We start from the raw sequence: 15047 nt of genomic DNA, 5'->3' as shown, positions 1-15047 counted from the left end.
AGTCATTCCATTTGAACCAATCATTAACCTCATTGTGGAAAACAAGTCCATAACAGTCTATAAAGGCTCACAAATGCATACTGTAAAGCATGTCATTGGGCTGTAATGCTCAGGATAAAATACAAAGTTCACTGGTTTTACACTTCATGATTTCATCAACTTTTAAAATGAATTGCCTTTGCCATAAAACCTGAAGAGCTCATCTGTAAGTCCTTGGGCTCTACTGTAAAGGTGCCCTTGAGCAAGACACAGATGCCCCAACTCCTAGCTCAAGAATTGCAGCACTGTTTACCCCTCTTTTCTATATCACACCTTGCATGCATGTGTGTGATCTGGTTGTGTGTGCAACACAAAAATATAACAACAGAGTTTAACTCCAAGTCCAAACAACACGAAACATTTAAATAAATAGGGATGCACCAATACAGATAACAGTATTAGACACAGAAAAAAAACTTTTTCCATTTGCAGAATTTCTGTCCGTGCTGAACTACTTTACAGTTTTGTGTGCTTTGCAGATGAATCTGTGGTATAGCTATAACTCCATGCATCTGTGTCAATGTCATTGTATCGTTTGTTTCTACATTCGTTTTCACCTGTTAGTTGCGTAATTAGTGCTGGCTGGCTGTTTAGTGCAGCCACCATTCATGTTTATAATAACAGTCCCCTCATGCCTGGGTGAGCAGCGTTCAGGTACGTTATGTAAATAAAATTGAATGGCTTTATTTCTTTCTGTATATAGCATTATAAAACAGATTACTCCATGTGGCATAACTATATGATCTGTTGTAATCATTTTATATTGACGTTTTGCTTAATATGTGTTTTATTCTGTTAATGCTATTAGTGGTTACTTGAAGAAGTATTATATTTGAGTGAAACATGCCACATTCAAGAAAAGCTTGTGTTTTTGAACAATATTTGATTGAAATAAAACATGTTCTTCACAATTTACATATATATACACATACATATATACATATATATATATATATATACATATACATATATATATATATATACACATATACACATATATATACATATATATATATACACATATATATACACATATATATATACATATATACACGTCTATATATATATATATATATACATATACATATATACACACACATATATATATAAAATATATACACACACATATATATGTATATATATATATATATATATATATATATATATATGTATATATATTTTTTTAATTTTTTATTTATACTGTATATCGATGCACTGTAGAATCTTGCACTTTTTTTGCTATAATTCTCAAATAAAATAAATACATGTACAACAATTGTCTAAACATAGCAACTTTAATTGAAATCTGAAAAATATACAGTTCAGAGATTTTAGTCATGAAAAATAAATGTTTGAAGTTTTAGCTCATCTTCCAACAAAAGTTCTGTAAAAATGTGGATTTTTCATACAAAACACACAAATGAAACTTGTACATCACTAGCAAAACACTACAGCCCCAAAACTGCCAAATTGAAATGAATTTTCATTGCGCAAATCCGTCTTTAAGATGAAAATGAAAGGGGCAAAAACATCTCTCTCCCCCACACACTCGAGAGCGAGAGCGAGTTGGATGGATAGACGTAATAAAATTAATTCATAATTTATTTTATATTATTTATTATTCATGTACAGTACATCTAATCAATGATGCATGATGCCTGTAGGGAGAAATAATACGTTTGGAGTTTTGGACATGCAAAGTTTTGAGAAAATGTATTGATGAAAATACCAGTGTTTACCCTCTAAACCTGTTTAGAAGACATATGCCACTTTCTTGTAAAAATTCCGGAAAAAAAGACCCCTTTCACAAATTAAAATCTACGATAATTGCATATTTGGTGAGGGTATAAAGCATTTCAGGCTTAACTGTATGTGTGTTTTTGATTTGTTTTTTTTTTGTGCATCTGAATGAGCATAAACAAATGTTTTTTAACATTTGGAAATATCAATTTGCATTGGATTTAAAAGTGACATTAAATAACTTTGGAGGTATACATTTAGTTATCAGTCATGACTGTCCAGTTTCAATTCATAGGGTATTTTTGGCTATTGCATTAAAAGTGCGTACTTTGCTCACATCTGCCACCTTCAGGCTGTACTCGGGCGCCGTGAGAGAAGCTCCCATTGTCACGCTGCTGTTCCTGCAGAGCAAAACAAACACTAGTCATTTTTATAAAAATAAAACGAGCAGTTAAAAAAAAAAAAATCCTTTCTGGCCTCATTGAGTACTTCTAATATCATTATAAGAAACCACCACATCTGAGGAAGAACAACCAGTCAGGGACAGAAGGCGTGTCTGATGATATTTAACGTTTACTCACAGACACATACCCACAGTCTTTCTGCTTGCCTGTTAGCTTAGGCTTCAGGAACTTGCTTAAACTGGTGGAATATCAACATTTGGAAAATAGAACAAAATGCCCAGCCCTCACTAGTAACAACTAGGCATAAAATTAGAAAACAAAAGCAGAGCAGAAAAGGAACCTCAGCCATCTTAGAGTATTCAGAAACTCATGCAAAATTAGCAACATTTCACCTAAACAGGTATGTATATCACCTGTTGTTGATTTTTGATTATACATTCCAAAAACTAAAACTTCACATTAATAACATTCAGTGTTTATCGTGTTACGACTAAGTCACCCTACCAATGTAGCAGCTAATGTCAGGCTAACATCAGGATGTTGACAGTGCTAATGCTAACTCAGTATTGGTAACAATGGTGGCTTGTTAGCGGTTTTATAACTGCAAACTCCCCCTTTAATTGATGATATAAATAAAAACAAACCTGAATTTCATAGCAGAATCTCTGCTGGAGCGAGCAGAGCAGTGGAACTCCTGAGCGCCTGATCCCTCTAAGATTCTTTGCAGGTTTCTCTCTGTGATGCCACCGCCTGTATTACACAGATTAAATACCAACCTTGATTTCATATTTTTAAACTCACATAAACTATTTATACAAGAGTAAAAAAAAAAAAAAGCCAACCTGGCATGATGGTAATTCTACCTTTAGCCTGGAGGAGCAGAGTCACAAGTTAGGATCCAGTGGAACCTCAAAGGTTAAGTAAGTACAATTCAGAATTTGACCAACATTTTTAGAAAAACTAAGCTTCTGAGGTGGTAAAAAAAAAACAAAAAAAAAACACAGTGCGTAATGTTCCGACATTCATGATGTCGCTGTTGGGCAGAAATATCACAAAAAAGCAAATAACGCAAGACCTCGGCACACAAGACTTCAATTAGGCAAACAAAGGAGTCTGCGGGTGTTTTGCTTTTTCTTTGGCAGCATTTGAGAGCATTCTCAACACAAATGAGGAGTAATTGCCTGACTTTTGTTGTGTGATAGTTAAAAATGTTGAAAAAGAAATAAGTGCAAGACAAAACTATGAAGCGTTTTACTGATTAATAAAAGAACCTTAAAATTGATGACGCTGGGAGCCAGTGGAGGACCTCTGAAACTGATGTAATGTGCGCTCTATTACTAGTCCTCATTAGCAGACGGGCTGCTGAATACTACAGTAATTACAAAGTTACTAATACATCTTTTAAGAATACATGCAATGTTTTTAAGTGGTAAAATCAAGTTTGGAAAATGTTATTAACACATGGGAAAAAAAATGTTTGCGCAAAATCAAAGACAGTACAAGAATTCATACGTACTTGCTCTATGAGGCGCTTAATGAGTGGGAGGCCCTCCAGTGCAGTGCTGTCACAGCCACTGGTCAGCACACGCTGGAAACCTAATGACACCAGTGTCTCCAGGGCAACCGCTGCATCACGGACCATGTCAAAAGCTGGAGAATGCAAAAAAAAAAACTGTGAATCAATATTTGATTTCTGAGTGTAATGGTCATTTATATTTTTAAGTCAAAAATAGTGGCAGGTCAAATAAGCATTTGAGTACAGTACCTCGGTGAAAGGTGACAGGTAAAGGACGAGCAGCAGCTAGACAGAAAAAGCGAAATTTGGAATATTAAAAGTTGTTTTGTTGAACTTTGTATTATTTGTAATGTTTTAACTACAGTTTTTGTAATTACTGTATTTGTAATAGAGCAGCACAGTGGACTAGTGCTCAGTTATTCTCAAAGCGTGATACTAGTACCACTAACTGTACTTGTGTGAACCGATGGAATGTAAGTACGGAAGCGCTTTAAAAAGGACGAGGACGGATGACGATAAGGGTACCCAGGGCGCGGACGGAGAACGGACCGGCAAAAAAAGGTAAAGTACCCAGCTATGGTCTTAGGAATAAAACCCCTGCGTCGCTTTTGATGTACACTACTGAATTTTAATGTTGGTCATTATGGTGGTACTTGGAGAGCCAAATCTTTTTTGAGGTGATACTTGGTATAAAAGGTTTAAGAAACACTGGAATAGTGGTTAGAACATCTCCTGCGCTGTTCAGAGGTTTGGGGTTCGAATCTCAGTGCTCACATTCCAGTGTAGACATGCATTCTCTCTGTACTTACGTGGGTTTCTCAAGATACACTGAAATCTACCCACATTCCGGAAACCTGTATGTTTAATTATGTGAAGACTCTAAACTGTCCATAGACATGAATGTGAGTGTCAAACCCTGTGATTGACTGGCAACCAGTCCAGGGTATACCCTACCTCTTGCCTAAATTTACTCGGGACAGGCTCCAGCTCACCAGCACCCCTAGGATGGATGCTTGTAATACAATGTATATTAAATTAGATGATACAGTAGATTATACAGGCTTACACTACCCAGAAACTCCATACAGAGCTCCGCATCCACCTGTCCATCTTCTGTCAAGGCTCCCAGCACAAATCCGTCAGCCCCGTGGTTCTTCAACATCTCCACGTCTTTCATCATCACCTCCACTTCACGGTCAGAGTAAAGAAAGTCTCCGCCACGAGGACGAATCATCACGTAGACTGGGATTTTGACACATGTTTTTACAATCTGCAACAGGCCTGTGAGTAGATTTAGAGGTATATTTACTCGTCAACCTGCGATTCTATATCCTAACAGAATGTACTCACCAAGACTGGGAGTGAGCCCTCCTTCCATAAGACTACAACACAGCTCAAGTCGACGAGCACCTGAGAGAAGAAGACACAATTCAACAGGTACCATTGCAACATAGAACCCATCCATCCATTCTCTGTACCACTTATGCACACTTCTAGGTTAAAGCTGCACACAATGGAAGTAGTTTGCACAGCAGTGTGAAACGTCGCCACGCCCAGTTACTGCAATACTTCAGTTTTGCATTTGATTGTGTTAAATGTAGTGCCTGTATGTGGATGGATGTGTTTTTCCATACAAATGCTTGATATAATTATGAGTTCAAAATGCATTAATGTTAGAGTACTGTGTGTTCCGACTTGCGGGTTACGTCGCCACTGTAGGACTGAAACACCCACCGTCGTAAACCGAGGACCGCTGCACTGTAATCATGTTCCCCCAGTTCCCGGTTCATGTTGTATGATGTCTGATTTTATCTCCACGTTCAGTAAAAGCACTCTTAGTACTTAATTGCGGTTTCCAAGAAAGCCATGTGATTGTTTCTCACCTAGATTGAAACAGACTGTACTAATCATTACAGTACCAACCTCCTCGCTCCGCATTGACGGCAGATTCCACGGAGTCCACACACACCTCCATTAGAAAGTCCTCTGCCATAATGACTACCCGCACAGACACACAGACAGGGACACAAAGAGTATCTCGTTAATTTCTTACCTCTAATACGGAATTGCATTTATAAAGCTACCTGTCAAACGGACATAGTGTGGTTAGTACAGCTGTGTGAATTTAACAGAGTTCTTCCGGAACGTTCATTTTAATGTACAAGGTTGGGCGGTTGGACGGGAGGGAACATCTTAAGTCTGCGGCGAGAGTGGAACCGCTCTTGCGGAGTACGCTACAGTACAAAACAAAGCGCCCCGACCGCGATGGCTTTTGAAAAAATGTGTATACCCATTTGACAATTTTTCAAATGGTCACACTTTGGATATTTTGGACACAGCTATGATTTTCTTTCAATTAAGTGAAAAATAAATAATAACGTTCACATAAAAACGTTCACCAGCCTTTTGGTGACGTCAGGGGTTCAGAGTTGATAGTTCAATCTGTCGTTTTGCAACATGCTCGTTTAAAAGCTGTAATAACACCTTCAACTGTGGCAAGCTTGTTTTACTTTGGAGGAAAATCATGTTACTTGCTTCGGTAAGGACAACGTTATTAAATGGTTGCAGACGTGCCGGGCGAGGATTTCAACACAGTAACGTAAGTATGATACCTTTGAGCTAACTGCTAGTCTAGTTAGCTGGGAAGTGTGGAAAAAGGTCAAATTCTGTGTGAGAAATAATACTTGGACTTGACATAAGACCATGTTAAACGTACTTAAGGTGTTTTACCCAGGCAAATTAATTAAAGCCATACGTTGTGCGTTTGTATATACATGCTAATGTTAATGTGTATATCTTTTGTCATTTTGTGTGTGTGTTGGGGGGTGTTTATTTACTCGCAAACCCCAAACAATCTCAGATATGTCACACGTAAACCACGGACAGCCTCAAAATAACACAAAATGTCTCCATAAATATGTGTCATGGACAGGGACAGGGTGCACAGTTACGTTGGCTGTCGAGAAGGAGCCACAGCACAATCACAGCCGAGGCAGGGGCTTCGTCCTCCCCATCAGCCGCCGTCAGTGTCCCCAATGCAGCCACAAACAGGATAGTAGGTCGCTGGCTACTTGGCTGCAGCGGTCTTGTTGTTGGTGCCGTTGTCCTTGGTGGCGTAACACGGTAAAAACAATGTACATGCTTCTGCTTGTCGTCAGTGTGTGTCAAGCTTTTGTTATTTGATTATTATTTGTACACTGACAATCAGACTAACCGAATCCGGCCTGTCCATGGTTGACTGGCATCTGGTGCGAGAAATGAAACCCCCACAATCACAGGCAGAATGGGAAGCAGAGTTTTCCAAATACCAGCAGTTTCCTGAATTCAAGATGTAAGATTATGTCTTTGTTCTTTAACACTCTTTTAAAGAGTAGGCCGTAACACTTTGGAGGTTCCGCAAATGTGTAGCATCTTTTTGTCCTCGCAGTATGAACCACGACATGACTCTACCGGAATTTAAGTTCATCTTCTACATGGAGTGGGGTCATCGTATGTGGGGCAGGCTGGTGGGACTGGCCTACATCCTCCCCACCGTGTACTTCTGGAGAAAAGGCTACTTCACACACTCCATGAAGGGCAAAGTGCTCGGGCTTTGTGGATTTGTCTTCTTTCAGGTGAGTTGCCCGTCATCCAATCAGTTACGTTAAGACATGTTTACAGAAAATGTGTGTGTGTCTGTCTCTTGTCAGGGCCTGTTGGGTTGGTACATGGTCAAAAGTGGTTTGGAGGAGAAGCCAGAGTCACATGACATCCCACGCGTTAGTCAGTATCGACTAAGTGCTCACCTTGGTTCTGCCTTACTCCTTTACTGTGCCAGTCTGTGGACTAGCCTTACCCTATTGCTGCCTGCTCACAAGGTACTGTCTAAAATACCCCCACAACTCCACATTTATTTATAAACTGACTGTTTTTTGCCCTTCTTCACAAGCTGGCTGAAACCAAACGGCTCCTGCAGCTTCGGAAGTTTGCCAAGGGAACAGGTGGACTCGTCTTCCTCACAGCTCTTTCAGGTCAGCCTTGGAGAGGAGTGTAATTTTTTTTTCCCCACTGATCATTAGAATAAGCAAACATATATATATTTCCCTTTTTTTAAATTTTTTATTTTTTGTCCAATTCAGGAGTATTTCTTCAAGCTTAGGTGTGGAACATCATCATGTATAAATTGCATTGTTATTAAGGGCAATTCACTACCTAATATTTTGCCATTGCCAAAAAACCCCAAACAGTTCTATAGGATTGTACCAATCTTTATTGATGAGTAAAACATTTCTTAAAAATCTATTAAAACATTTTTGCTTTTAAAAATAACAAACAAGGCATCTTAAAAATAGCTGAAAATGGAAAAATAACTCACTAACTTTCACAGAAACTATTTTTAGTTTCTGCATCCTTAAACTATATTTTGCTCGGACAATGCACTGTTTGTTTTTTGCATTTCCTTTGTAATGACCTGAAAAGATATAAATTCCACTGGACTTGAATAAATCAATGTTTGCAGGTGCTTTTGTGGCTGGTTTGGATGCCGGCCTGGTGTACAACTCCTTCCCTAAGATGGGAGAACGCTGGGTCCCTGATGACCTGCTGGCCTTCTCTCCCACCCTCAAGAACTTCTTTGAGAACCCCACGACGGTGCAGTTTGACCACCGGATCTTAGTATGTCACACTAGTCACAGTAGGATATCAAGTCTATTTGCTTACCTAATAAAATGTTGATCTCTTTTTGTCCAGGCAATCTCCTCTTTGACGGCCATCACTGGGCTGTATCTGTTCTCCAGAAGGATGGTGCTGCCCAGGAGAGCTAAGATAGCCATCAGCCTCCTCACGGCAATGGCATACGGACAGGTAGGCTTGTAAATAGCAAGTCAGTCGCACAGGAACTCGGAAACATTTTCATCTGTGCCCTCGTTCCTCAGGTTGCACTGGGGATTAGCACCCTGTTACTGTACGTGCCCACTCCGTTGGCTGCGACTCATCAGTCTGGATCCGTGGCGCTGCTCTCGCTGGCTATTTGGGTTCTGGCTGAGCTTCGTAAGATGCCTAAATAATGATGGACACATCCTGGACTAGCCTTTTCTAAAGCTTGGGGAAAATCACAGATTTCTTTTTAAATAAGACACGCAAGCAAACAAATAAGATGGAACCTCTATGCACACAATCTACAGCCGTTTCTTCAAACGCTTCAGAAGTTAGATTTAAACCAGGGTGTTGTATTTCCTCAAATAGCGGATGTCCATTTTCATCTACGCCAGGTGTCATCCACAAATCAATGGCTCACTCAAATATACGCATCTCTTTTCCTGTCAGGGAAAAAAAGGGAACCGAGTTGATCATCTCAGTTCATAGACGCTGTTGTTTACACATTGACAGTTTATTAACAGGAGCTAATAGCTGAACGTGTTTAAAGTCTGATGCTAACAAAGCATATAAACATTCTGGTGTGGAATCTTACGTGTGGTGAACACGTCCCTTGTGCAGTTTTAAAGTTGATTTTGGTAATGAGGCACCATGTTAAATGACAATTAGCGTTCCAGTACACTGAAATGTGGATGCTCCTCAATGTTGCACACATCCATTTTTGTGTTCACTGGAAGCTACAAGACTTTTTTTTCTGCCCAGTCTGCCTTGGTGCATTTGTTCATAATGGTTATATTAATTAATTTTGAAGTGAAACACTTTTAATAAAATGTCATAAAATGAAATTCACAGCGTTTAAATAGACATCCTTGGCCAATATTTGAGGAAATAAGGTATCAAAACAACTGCATTTAGTGTCACAGCCACACAATTTCACATTGGTTTACAGCTCGAAAGTCTGCATTTAAGACTGAATTTCTGTTTATGAACCCAGTTTCACATGCATTGAATGCAAGTAGAAAGTTATATTTGTGTCTCCATCACTCAACTGCCAGTTAGCTGAGCAAGATGTGGCTGTGCTCTTGAAATTATTACTATATAAAAGGTATATTTCAATTATGAAGTACTTTTTGATGACAGTGATGATAAATTATGGATAGATGTTGCTTTATTTCGTGTATTATTTCAATAAAATGTACAGTCTTAAAACAACTAGAGTCCAGTTTGCATAGTAACTGTGAATTTTATTGTCTGTACAAAATATACATATTTAGAATAACTATTTAGAGGCGCGCTAACAAAAATGGGTACAACAGACTAGTAGATTTTTTTTAATTCTAGACAAATTACATGCGGGAAACGGACAGCTTTGAGTTGTGGGAGCTGACGAGTGACAAGGGCCAATCAGAGCCAAACCGCTGGTTGGGAAAACATTAAAATTAATCCAAAAAGGTTGGAAGTGTTAATTAGGATTCAGGATTTTACTGTGATTAGCTTTCTCTAGCGCACAGGAAAGTGATCATTATTGCTGTCTATTTGTACACCACCTTTTTTCCAATTTCATTGTGCACTTGGATATAACCTTTAAATTATGAATAAAGATGTTTTGGAAAAAAAAAAAGATCACAGTAGATCACATAACCTCGTAGCATGTCTCTGACTGGTCCTTGTCAATTACCCTCGTCTTTCTTCCTGCTCAGATGTAGGCGAAATGGGTCTCCTCATGAATTTGTGTCTTTGGTGTTCCAGAGAAAATTGGGGCAAGATAGGGGAGGGGTGGTGGTGTGAAAAACATGGTGAGGTTTTTCTCTCATTCACTAATTAAACATACACACATTTTTTTAAATTCACAATGTGGCCTAATTCAGGGGTTTTCAAAGTGTGTGACAGCGTATTTCATCTAATTTGCCTTAAACATACTGTTCCTTAGCAGATTAAAAAAAAAAACATACAGTGGACCCTCCATTTAAAAAACGTTTTTTTCCCACTGAAAAAAAATTCAATACATCCGCCGAAGGAAATTAAACATTTTAATTATACAAACAACATTTTGCTTAAGATTTTTATGGTGCCATAGAATATGAAATTCTGTGAAACAAAACAAAAACAGCAGAAGTACTCACCCTGTGTTGACACCATGCAGACAGGAATGTGTTTTCAGAGTGATGCTGTCATTTAGCGAATGTCAAATAAAAACAAAAGGAAAAGCCAAACAATATTTGCTAACATTCACAATGATGGTTTTTGTTGACTTTTGAAGCATATTTGTCCTGATTTCATTTTTCTCTTGAACTACAAACTGTACCTCTTTTGTGGTCTTTGACTTTGGAGTTTCCACTCAGGGATGGTGCTACACCGGGACCGTGTAGCCCCAATTAAGCCCCTCTAGCATTGTATGATATTCTAAAATATATTTATAAATGCTTTTCTCAACCCCCGGATGTATTGGTCAAGCCCCCTCTAAGCCCTGGGAGAAAAAAAAAATCCCGGTCCCTGGTTCTACTCCATATTTCTTTCATTTTTTTTCTCAACCTGCTGCACCTCTCCTGAAGTCCTCTGGTCTGCCTCACACTCTGAAAACCTGCTAATTTGTTTTTTTTTTGTTTTTTTTTTAAAGACCCTGCTATTATCACATGACTCATTTGATCACAAGTTCACAAACACAGCCTGCAGTCTATTAAACTCCCCACAAATATTTCATTAAAGGCTAGAACCACTGGGGTGGTCTGTCAACTATGGTGCATGATAGTCAGCAGACACCTACAGCTAAGACGGAAATTGTTTGGAAGGCCAGGTCTCATTCTAGCAGAATCGCCCGAAAGGAGAAGGGTGTTGTTCCCAGTCGATTCCTCCATATAGGCAAGATGGAGAAGTCCCGGTCATTCCTGTTGCACATGCACTTTGCACAAGGGGTGAGGCACCTGTGGATGACTGGGAAACAGCAGGCGGACAAGCGGACTTTGGGGCGTCTCGGTAAATAGCGTCATCTTCGGATATAAGTGACATCATCATGCGATATTGAAATCAGTTCCGAGTTTGAGCCTTTCAATCTTTTGAGACACCCTTGGCATCTCCAAGGCATGTCGCACTTCCTCTTGCCCGGAGCGTGTGCGTCAGATTCCTTTTTGTTTCACAGCGGCTCCACATGCACCAAGTCTGTGATGAGGTTTTGGGGGGGGGGGCCAGCATCCTCACTTGGAGCGCCACCAATCCAGCAGGAAGAGAAGAAGACGTGGGAAATTAAAAGAGGTTGGCGGAGGGCGCGGTGGTTGGGTTTGTGCTAGTGTCTGTGAGCCCGCTGCTTGCCTTCTTTTCCCCCGTGTTCCTCCAGGCTGCCTGATGAGTGGACTTCCACGGTTACTTCACCGTGGACTGTTGCTTCCCATCCAGAGGAGCTGAACACACACCCACCCACCCACACGCACATTCACGCTCCCGCTTTCCAACCCTGATTCATTTGACCCCCACCCAACCCTGGGACCAGCACCCTTCTTGGTCCTTAGATGACATTGTCAAACAGCTGCATGGACTGCATGATGTTCTCATCCTGAGGACAGAAGACATTTTTTGGGGGATGAAGTTATCAATCTACCATCCTATTTATCTATCTTTCACATTACATTAGTGATTCCCACACAGTCCCTCTCTCTAGCTATCTATCCGTGCTTTACCTTTTTACACGACTCAATGAATTCCTCTATTGTAACCACTCCATCTTTATTTCGGTCCATTTTCTGAAAGGAAAAAAGAAAAACAGCAGCAGCCAGAGATTTAATCATTGCAAAAGTAATGCTGCACATTCACAATAATTCGTTTGTTTGTTGACCTGGAAAAAGTTCTCTACGTGCTCTCTGGGGGCATCATCCTGCATAGTGGGATACGTGTACTTCCCCATCATGTCGTAGATGGACTTCATGATGTCCAGCATCTCCTGCAAAGAGAGAGTAATGTGAGTGATGGAGAATACATCAGCGGAGATGTCAGAACTGAAGCGGAAGTTATCATTTGAGACATTAGATCTTCCAACAGATACAGTGCAGGTCATGTAACACTTTTTCTTTGCTACAAATACAGTGCAGGTCATGTCACACTTTTTCTTTGCTACAAATAGACCAAACTGAACTTTCGTCTTTGCATTCTCCATCCTTGCATATAGAAGTTAAAATTGAAAATCTGAGTACATATGTTAAAAGAAAGCTTAATGACACAATATTGCAATTGATAAAAAGTAAAACCCATCGTTAAAACAACACAAATAAACACTAAGATAGAATCAGCATAATAGCATTTATCAAGAGATGGCAGTAAGCCTTACTGCCAAATTTTAGATATTTTTAGCGGTATAACAAGTTTAATACATATTTTCATCTCATAAAAGTATAGTCTACTAGTGTTGCAAAATGATATGTAAATTAATAAGTGTTTTACCTCAGAGAAATACATGTAATGATTAGTCAGTCTAGTGCATCTGTAATAAGGGAAATTAAATGGACATCCAGAATGTATTCTTATGCTCAGTTACACTGAAACTAAATGCAATAGAACATATCTTTTCAAATATTAAACTTGTATCATTATAAACAAATCAACCGGTCTCAAATTTATAATAATGGGTCAATGTAGATTTATATAACATTAAAGGCCAAAAAACTCAATACAAAATAAGCAAATAAATGGTTAAAGTAAATAAACAGCACAATTATATCAATTTGGCAAATTCATAATATAGTGGTTAGGCTTATAGATAAATCATTTTTAAATACACATATAAATAAATAAACGCAATATTAATCAATCTATGAATGCTGCAAATATGAAAACAGGCCAGTATAGATATCTATTTTTTAAAATATGTATTTTTAAGATCACCATAAATAAATGAAACTAAATTGCATGATTATTCAGTCCGCAATCAGCTTTGCTAAATGGAAGCATCGTCATTGTAGCAGACTGTTTTGCATAATACAGACCTAAGGTGAATGACCTGAATGAGTGTGATTAAATAATTGAAAAACAAAAGAGAAGCAAACTGACATCTTTGGTGATGCAGCCATCCTTGTTCAGGTCGTAGAGGTTAAAGGCCCAGTTTAAGCGATCGTTAATGGTCCCTCTCAGGATGATCGACAGGCCAAATACAAAGTCCTGACACAGGATTAAATACATTAGTATGGATCTTACAACAGCAACAGCATGTGTATGTGCTCAAGGGTGTCTGATATAGAAAGAATAAAAAGATCACCTCAAAGCTAACTGAACCGTTCTTGTCCGTGTCGAAGGCTTCAAACAGGAAGTGCGCATACGTACTTGAATCTGTAAAGGTGCGGCACAAAGGTCAAGGAATTGGAAAGCCCTTCGATATTGAGATGAGCAAAATTCAAAAGACACAGTAGGCGATCCCAAAACTCTGCGGATAATGGAACATTACTTTGTAACATTTGTGCCTCACCTCCCTGGGGAAAGAACTGCGAGTAGATGTTCTTAAAGTTCTCCTCGTTCACCACGCCGCTCGGACACTCCTGGCAAATAAAAATGTCAAAGAAACAAAACGGAAGAATCAATAACCATGCCATACTCATTATTGGCCTTCAAGTTGGCATACATTTTTGAAGCCCCTGTAGAGAACCTGCAGCTCCTTCTTGGTGAACTTGGTCTGCTCTTGCAATTTGTCCATGCTTTCCGGCCGGTGGCACACGGTGGACAGCTCAAAGTCATCTTCTACGCTGTCTGTGTGAGACACACACACACACACTTGCGTTAACATTAACACAAGCATGTACGTCTATGTCCCATACCAAGCTCAAGTCTTGGTACGGTATGATAACAACCACTACAAACAAAGCAATTACAAAGAGCAATTTGAAAAGAAGAAAAAAAAAAAAAAAAGCTGAAAGCAAGTTTTAGAGCGAGTTGAGGAGAAAAAGACAATAAAAATGTGCAGACACCATAACCAGCAGACATTTCACATTTTATTCTCACTCGACTTCTACAGCCTTTATAACCCATTCAAATATACAATAAAAGGTTTCTCAATGTGCATAAAACTCTCTCCCTCTTTCTCGAAAAAATAAATACTCACAAACACGCACATACATGCGCGCACATACACAGGATTTCCTCAAATAGTGTCCCCTACTCCCATATTTGCCACGTCTCGAATACGACAATCAATCACATGCACATTAAAGAGATAAATGCCTATTGAACTCTCTTGCTAACCAAAAGAGCCGCATCGAGTGAAGCAAGGTTGAATTTAAGTGTGGAGACTTTGGACATGTTGTAAACAATTTCCCGGTGCAGTTTTGAAGATGATCTTATGGTATATGGAGACGTCAGATTTAATGGAAATTACAATTCCAGTAGACTCAGATATGCAGTCTCAACACAATATTGTGTGTGTCCACGATTGTTTTCCATGGAGCTACGTTTGTCCCTAATAGTCATTTTATTTAACTTTAAACCCCAATTAATATACTGCCAGTGGTAATATGTGCTGT

At 39.1% G+C, this 15047-nt stretch overlaps 3 protein-coding genes across 5 annotated transcripts in view; 1 reads left to right on the top strand and 2 right to left on the bottom strand.

Annotated features, from left to right (window-relative positions):
* Window positions 1-1303: 1303 nt before the first annotated feature.
* Window positions 1304-6851, bottom strand: cutc (cutC copper transporter homolog (E. coli)). 2 transcript variants are annotated; one of them, XM_086044685.1, is made up of 9 exons: window positions 6651-6851; window positions 5623-5697; window positions 5050-5109; window positions 4771-4980; window positions 3949-3984; window positions 3700-3833; window positions 3026-3053; window positions 2828-2933; window positions 1304-2180 (listed from the first exon to the last, which is right to left on the bottom strand). In XM_086044685.1, the coding sequence occupies exons 2-9, from the start codon at window positions 5690-5692 to the stop codon at window positions 2069-2071; spliced, it is 756 nt and encodes a 251-aa protein (XP_085900811.1). In that variant the 5' UTR covers window positions 5693-5697; window positions 6651-6851; the 3' UTR covers window positions 1304-2068. The 2 variants fall into 2 exon arrangements, with proteins under 2 accessions (XP_085900811.1, XP_085900810.1); XM_086044684.1 differs by lacking the exon at window positions 6651-6851 and adding an exon at window positions 5784-5876 and having other exon boundaries at window positions 1305-2180.
* Window positions 5884-9765, top strand: cox15 (cytochrome c oxidase assembly factor COX15). The gene is made up of 9 exons (XM_086044680.1): window positions 5884-6298; window positions 6632-6822; window positions 6908-7030; window positions 7127-7313; window positions 7389-7556; window positions 7628-7709; window positions 8198-8352; window positions 8428-8541; window positions 8613-9765. The coding sequence occupies exons 1-9, from the start codon at window positions 6224-6226 to the stop codon at window positions 8742-8744; spliced, it is 1227 nt and encodes a 408-aa protein (XP_085900806.1). The 5' UTR covers window positions 5884-6223; the 3' UTR covers window positions 8745-9765.
* An 11-nt stretch (window positions 9766-9776) lies between these two features.
* Window positions 9777-15047, bottom strand: part of LOC147139876 (A-type potassium channel modulatory protein KCNIP2-like) — a 99469-nt gene continuing 94198 nt past the window's right edge. The window contains exons 3-9 of one of the 2 annotated variants that reach the window (XM_086044682.1): window positions 14153-14273; window positions 14000-14069; window positions 13793-13863; window positions 13588-13695; window positions 12380-12484; window positions 12225-12287; window positions 9777-12100 (exon numbers count right to left, since the gene is read on the bottom strand). In XM_086044682.1, coding sequence (XP_085900808.1) covers window positions 12053-12100; window positions 12225-12287; window positions 12380-12484; window positions 13588-13695; window positions 13793-13863; window positions 14000-14069; window positions 14153-14273 — 586 coding nt within the window. In that variant the 3' untranslated portion in view covers window positions 9777-12052. Of the gene's footprint in view, window positions 12101-12224; window positions 12288-12379; window positions 12485-13587; window positions 13696-13792; window positions 13864-13999; window positions 14070-14152; window positions 14278-15047 lie in introns of both variants that reach the window. The other variant, XM_086044683.1, reaches the window with a different exon arrangement.

Source organism: Filicampus tigris, chromosome 11 (genome assembly GCF_054856515.1).
Source record: "Filicampus tigris isolate MCC_2025a chromosome 11, RoL_Ftig_1.0, whole genome shotgun sequence".
Lineage (NCBI taxonomy): Eukaryota > Metazoa > Chordata > Actinopteri > Syngnathiformes > Syngnathidae > Filicampus > Filicampus tigris.
The sequence above is the reverse complement of the archived record's forward strand: the minus strand, read 5'-3'. Positions and strand labels throughout refer to the sequence as shown.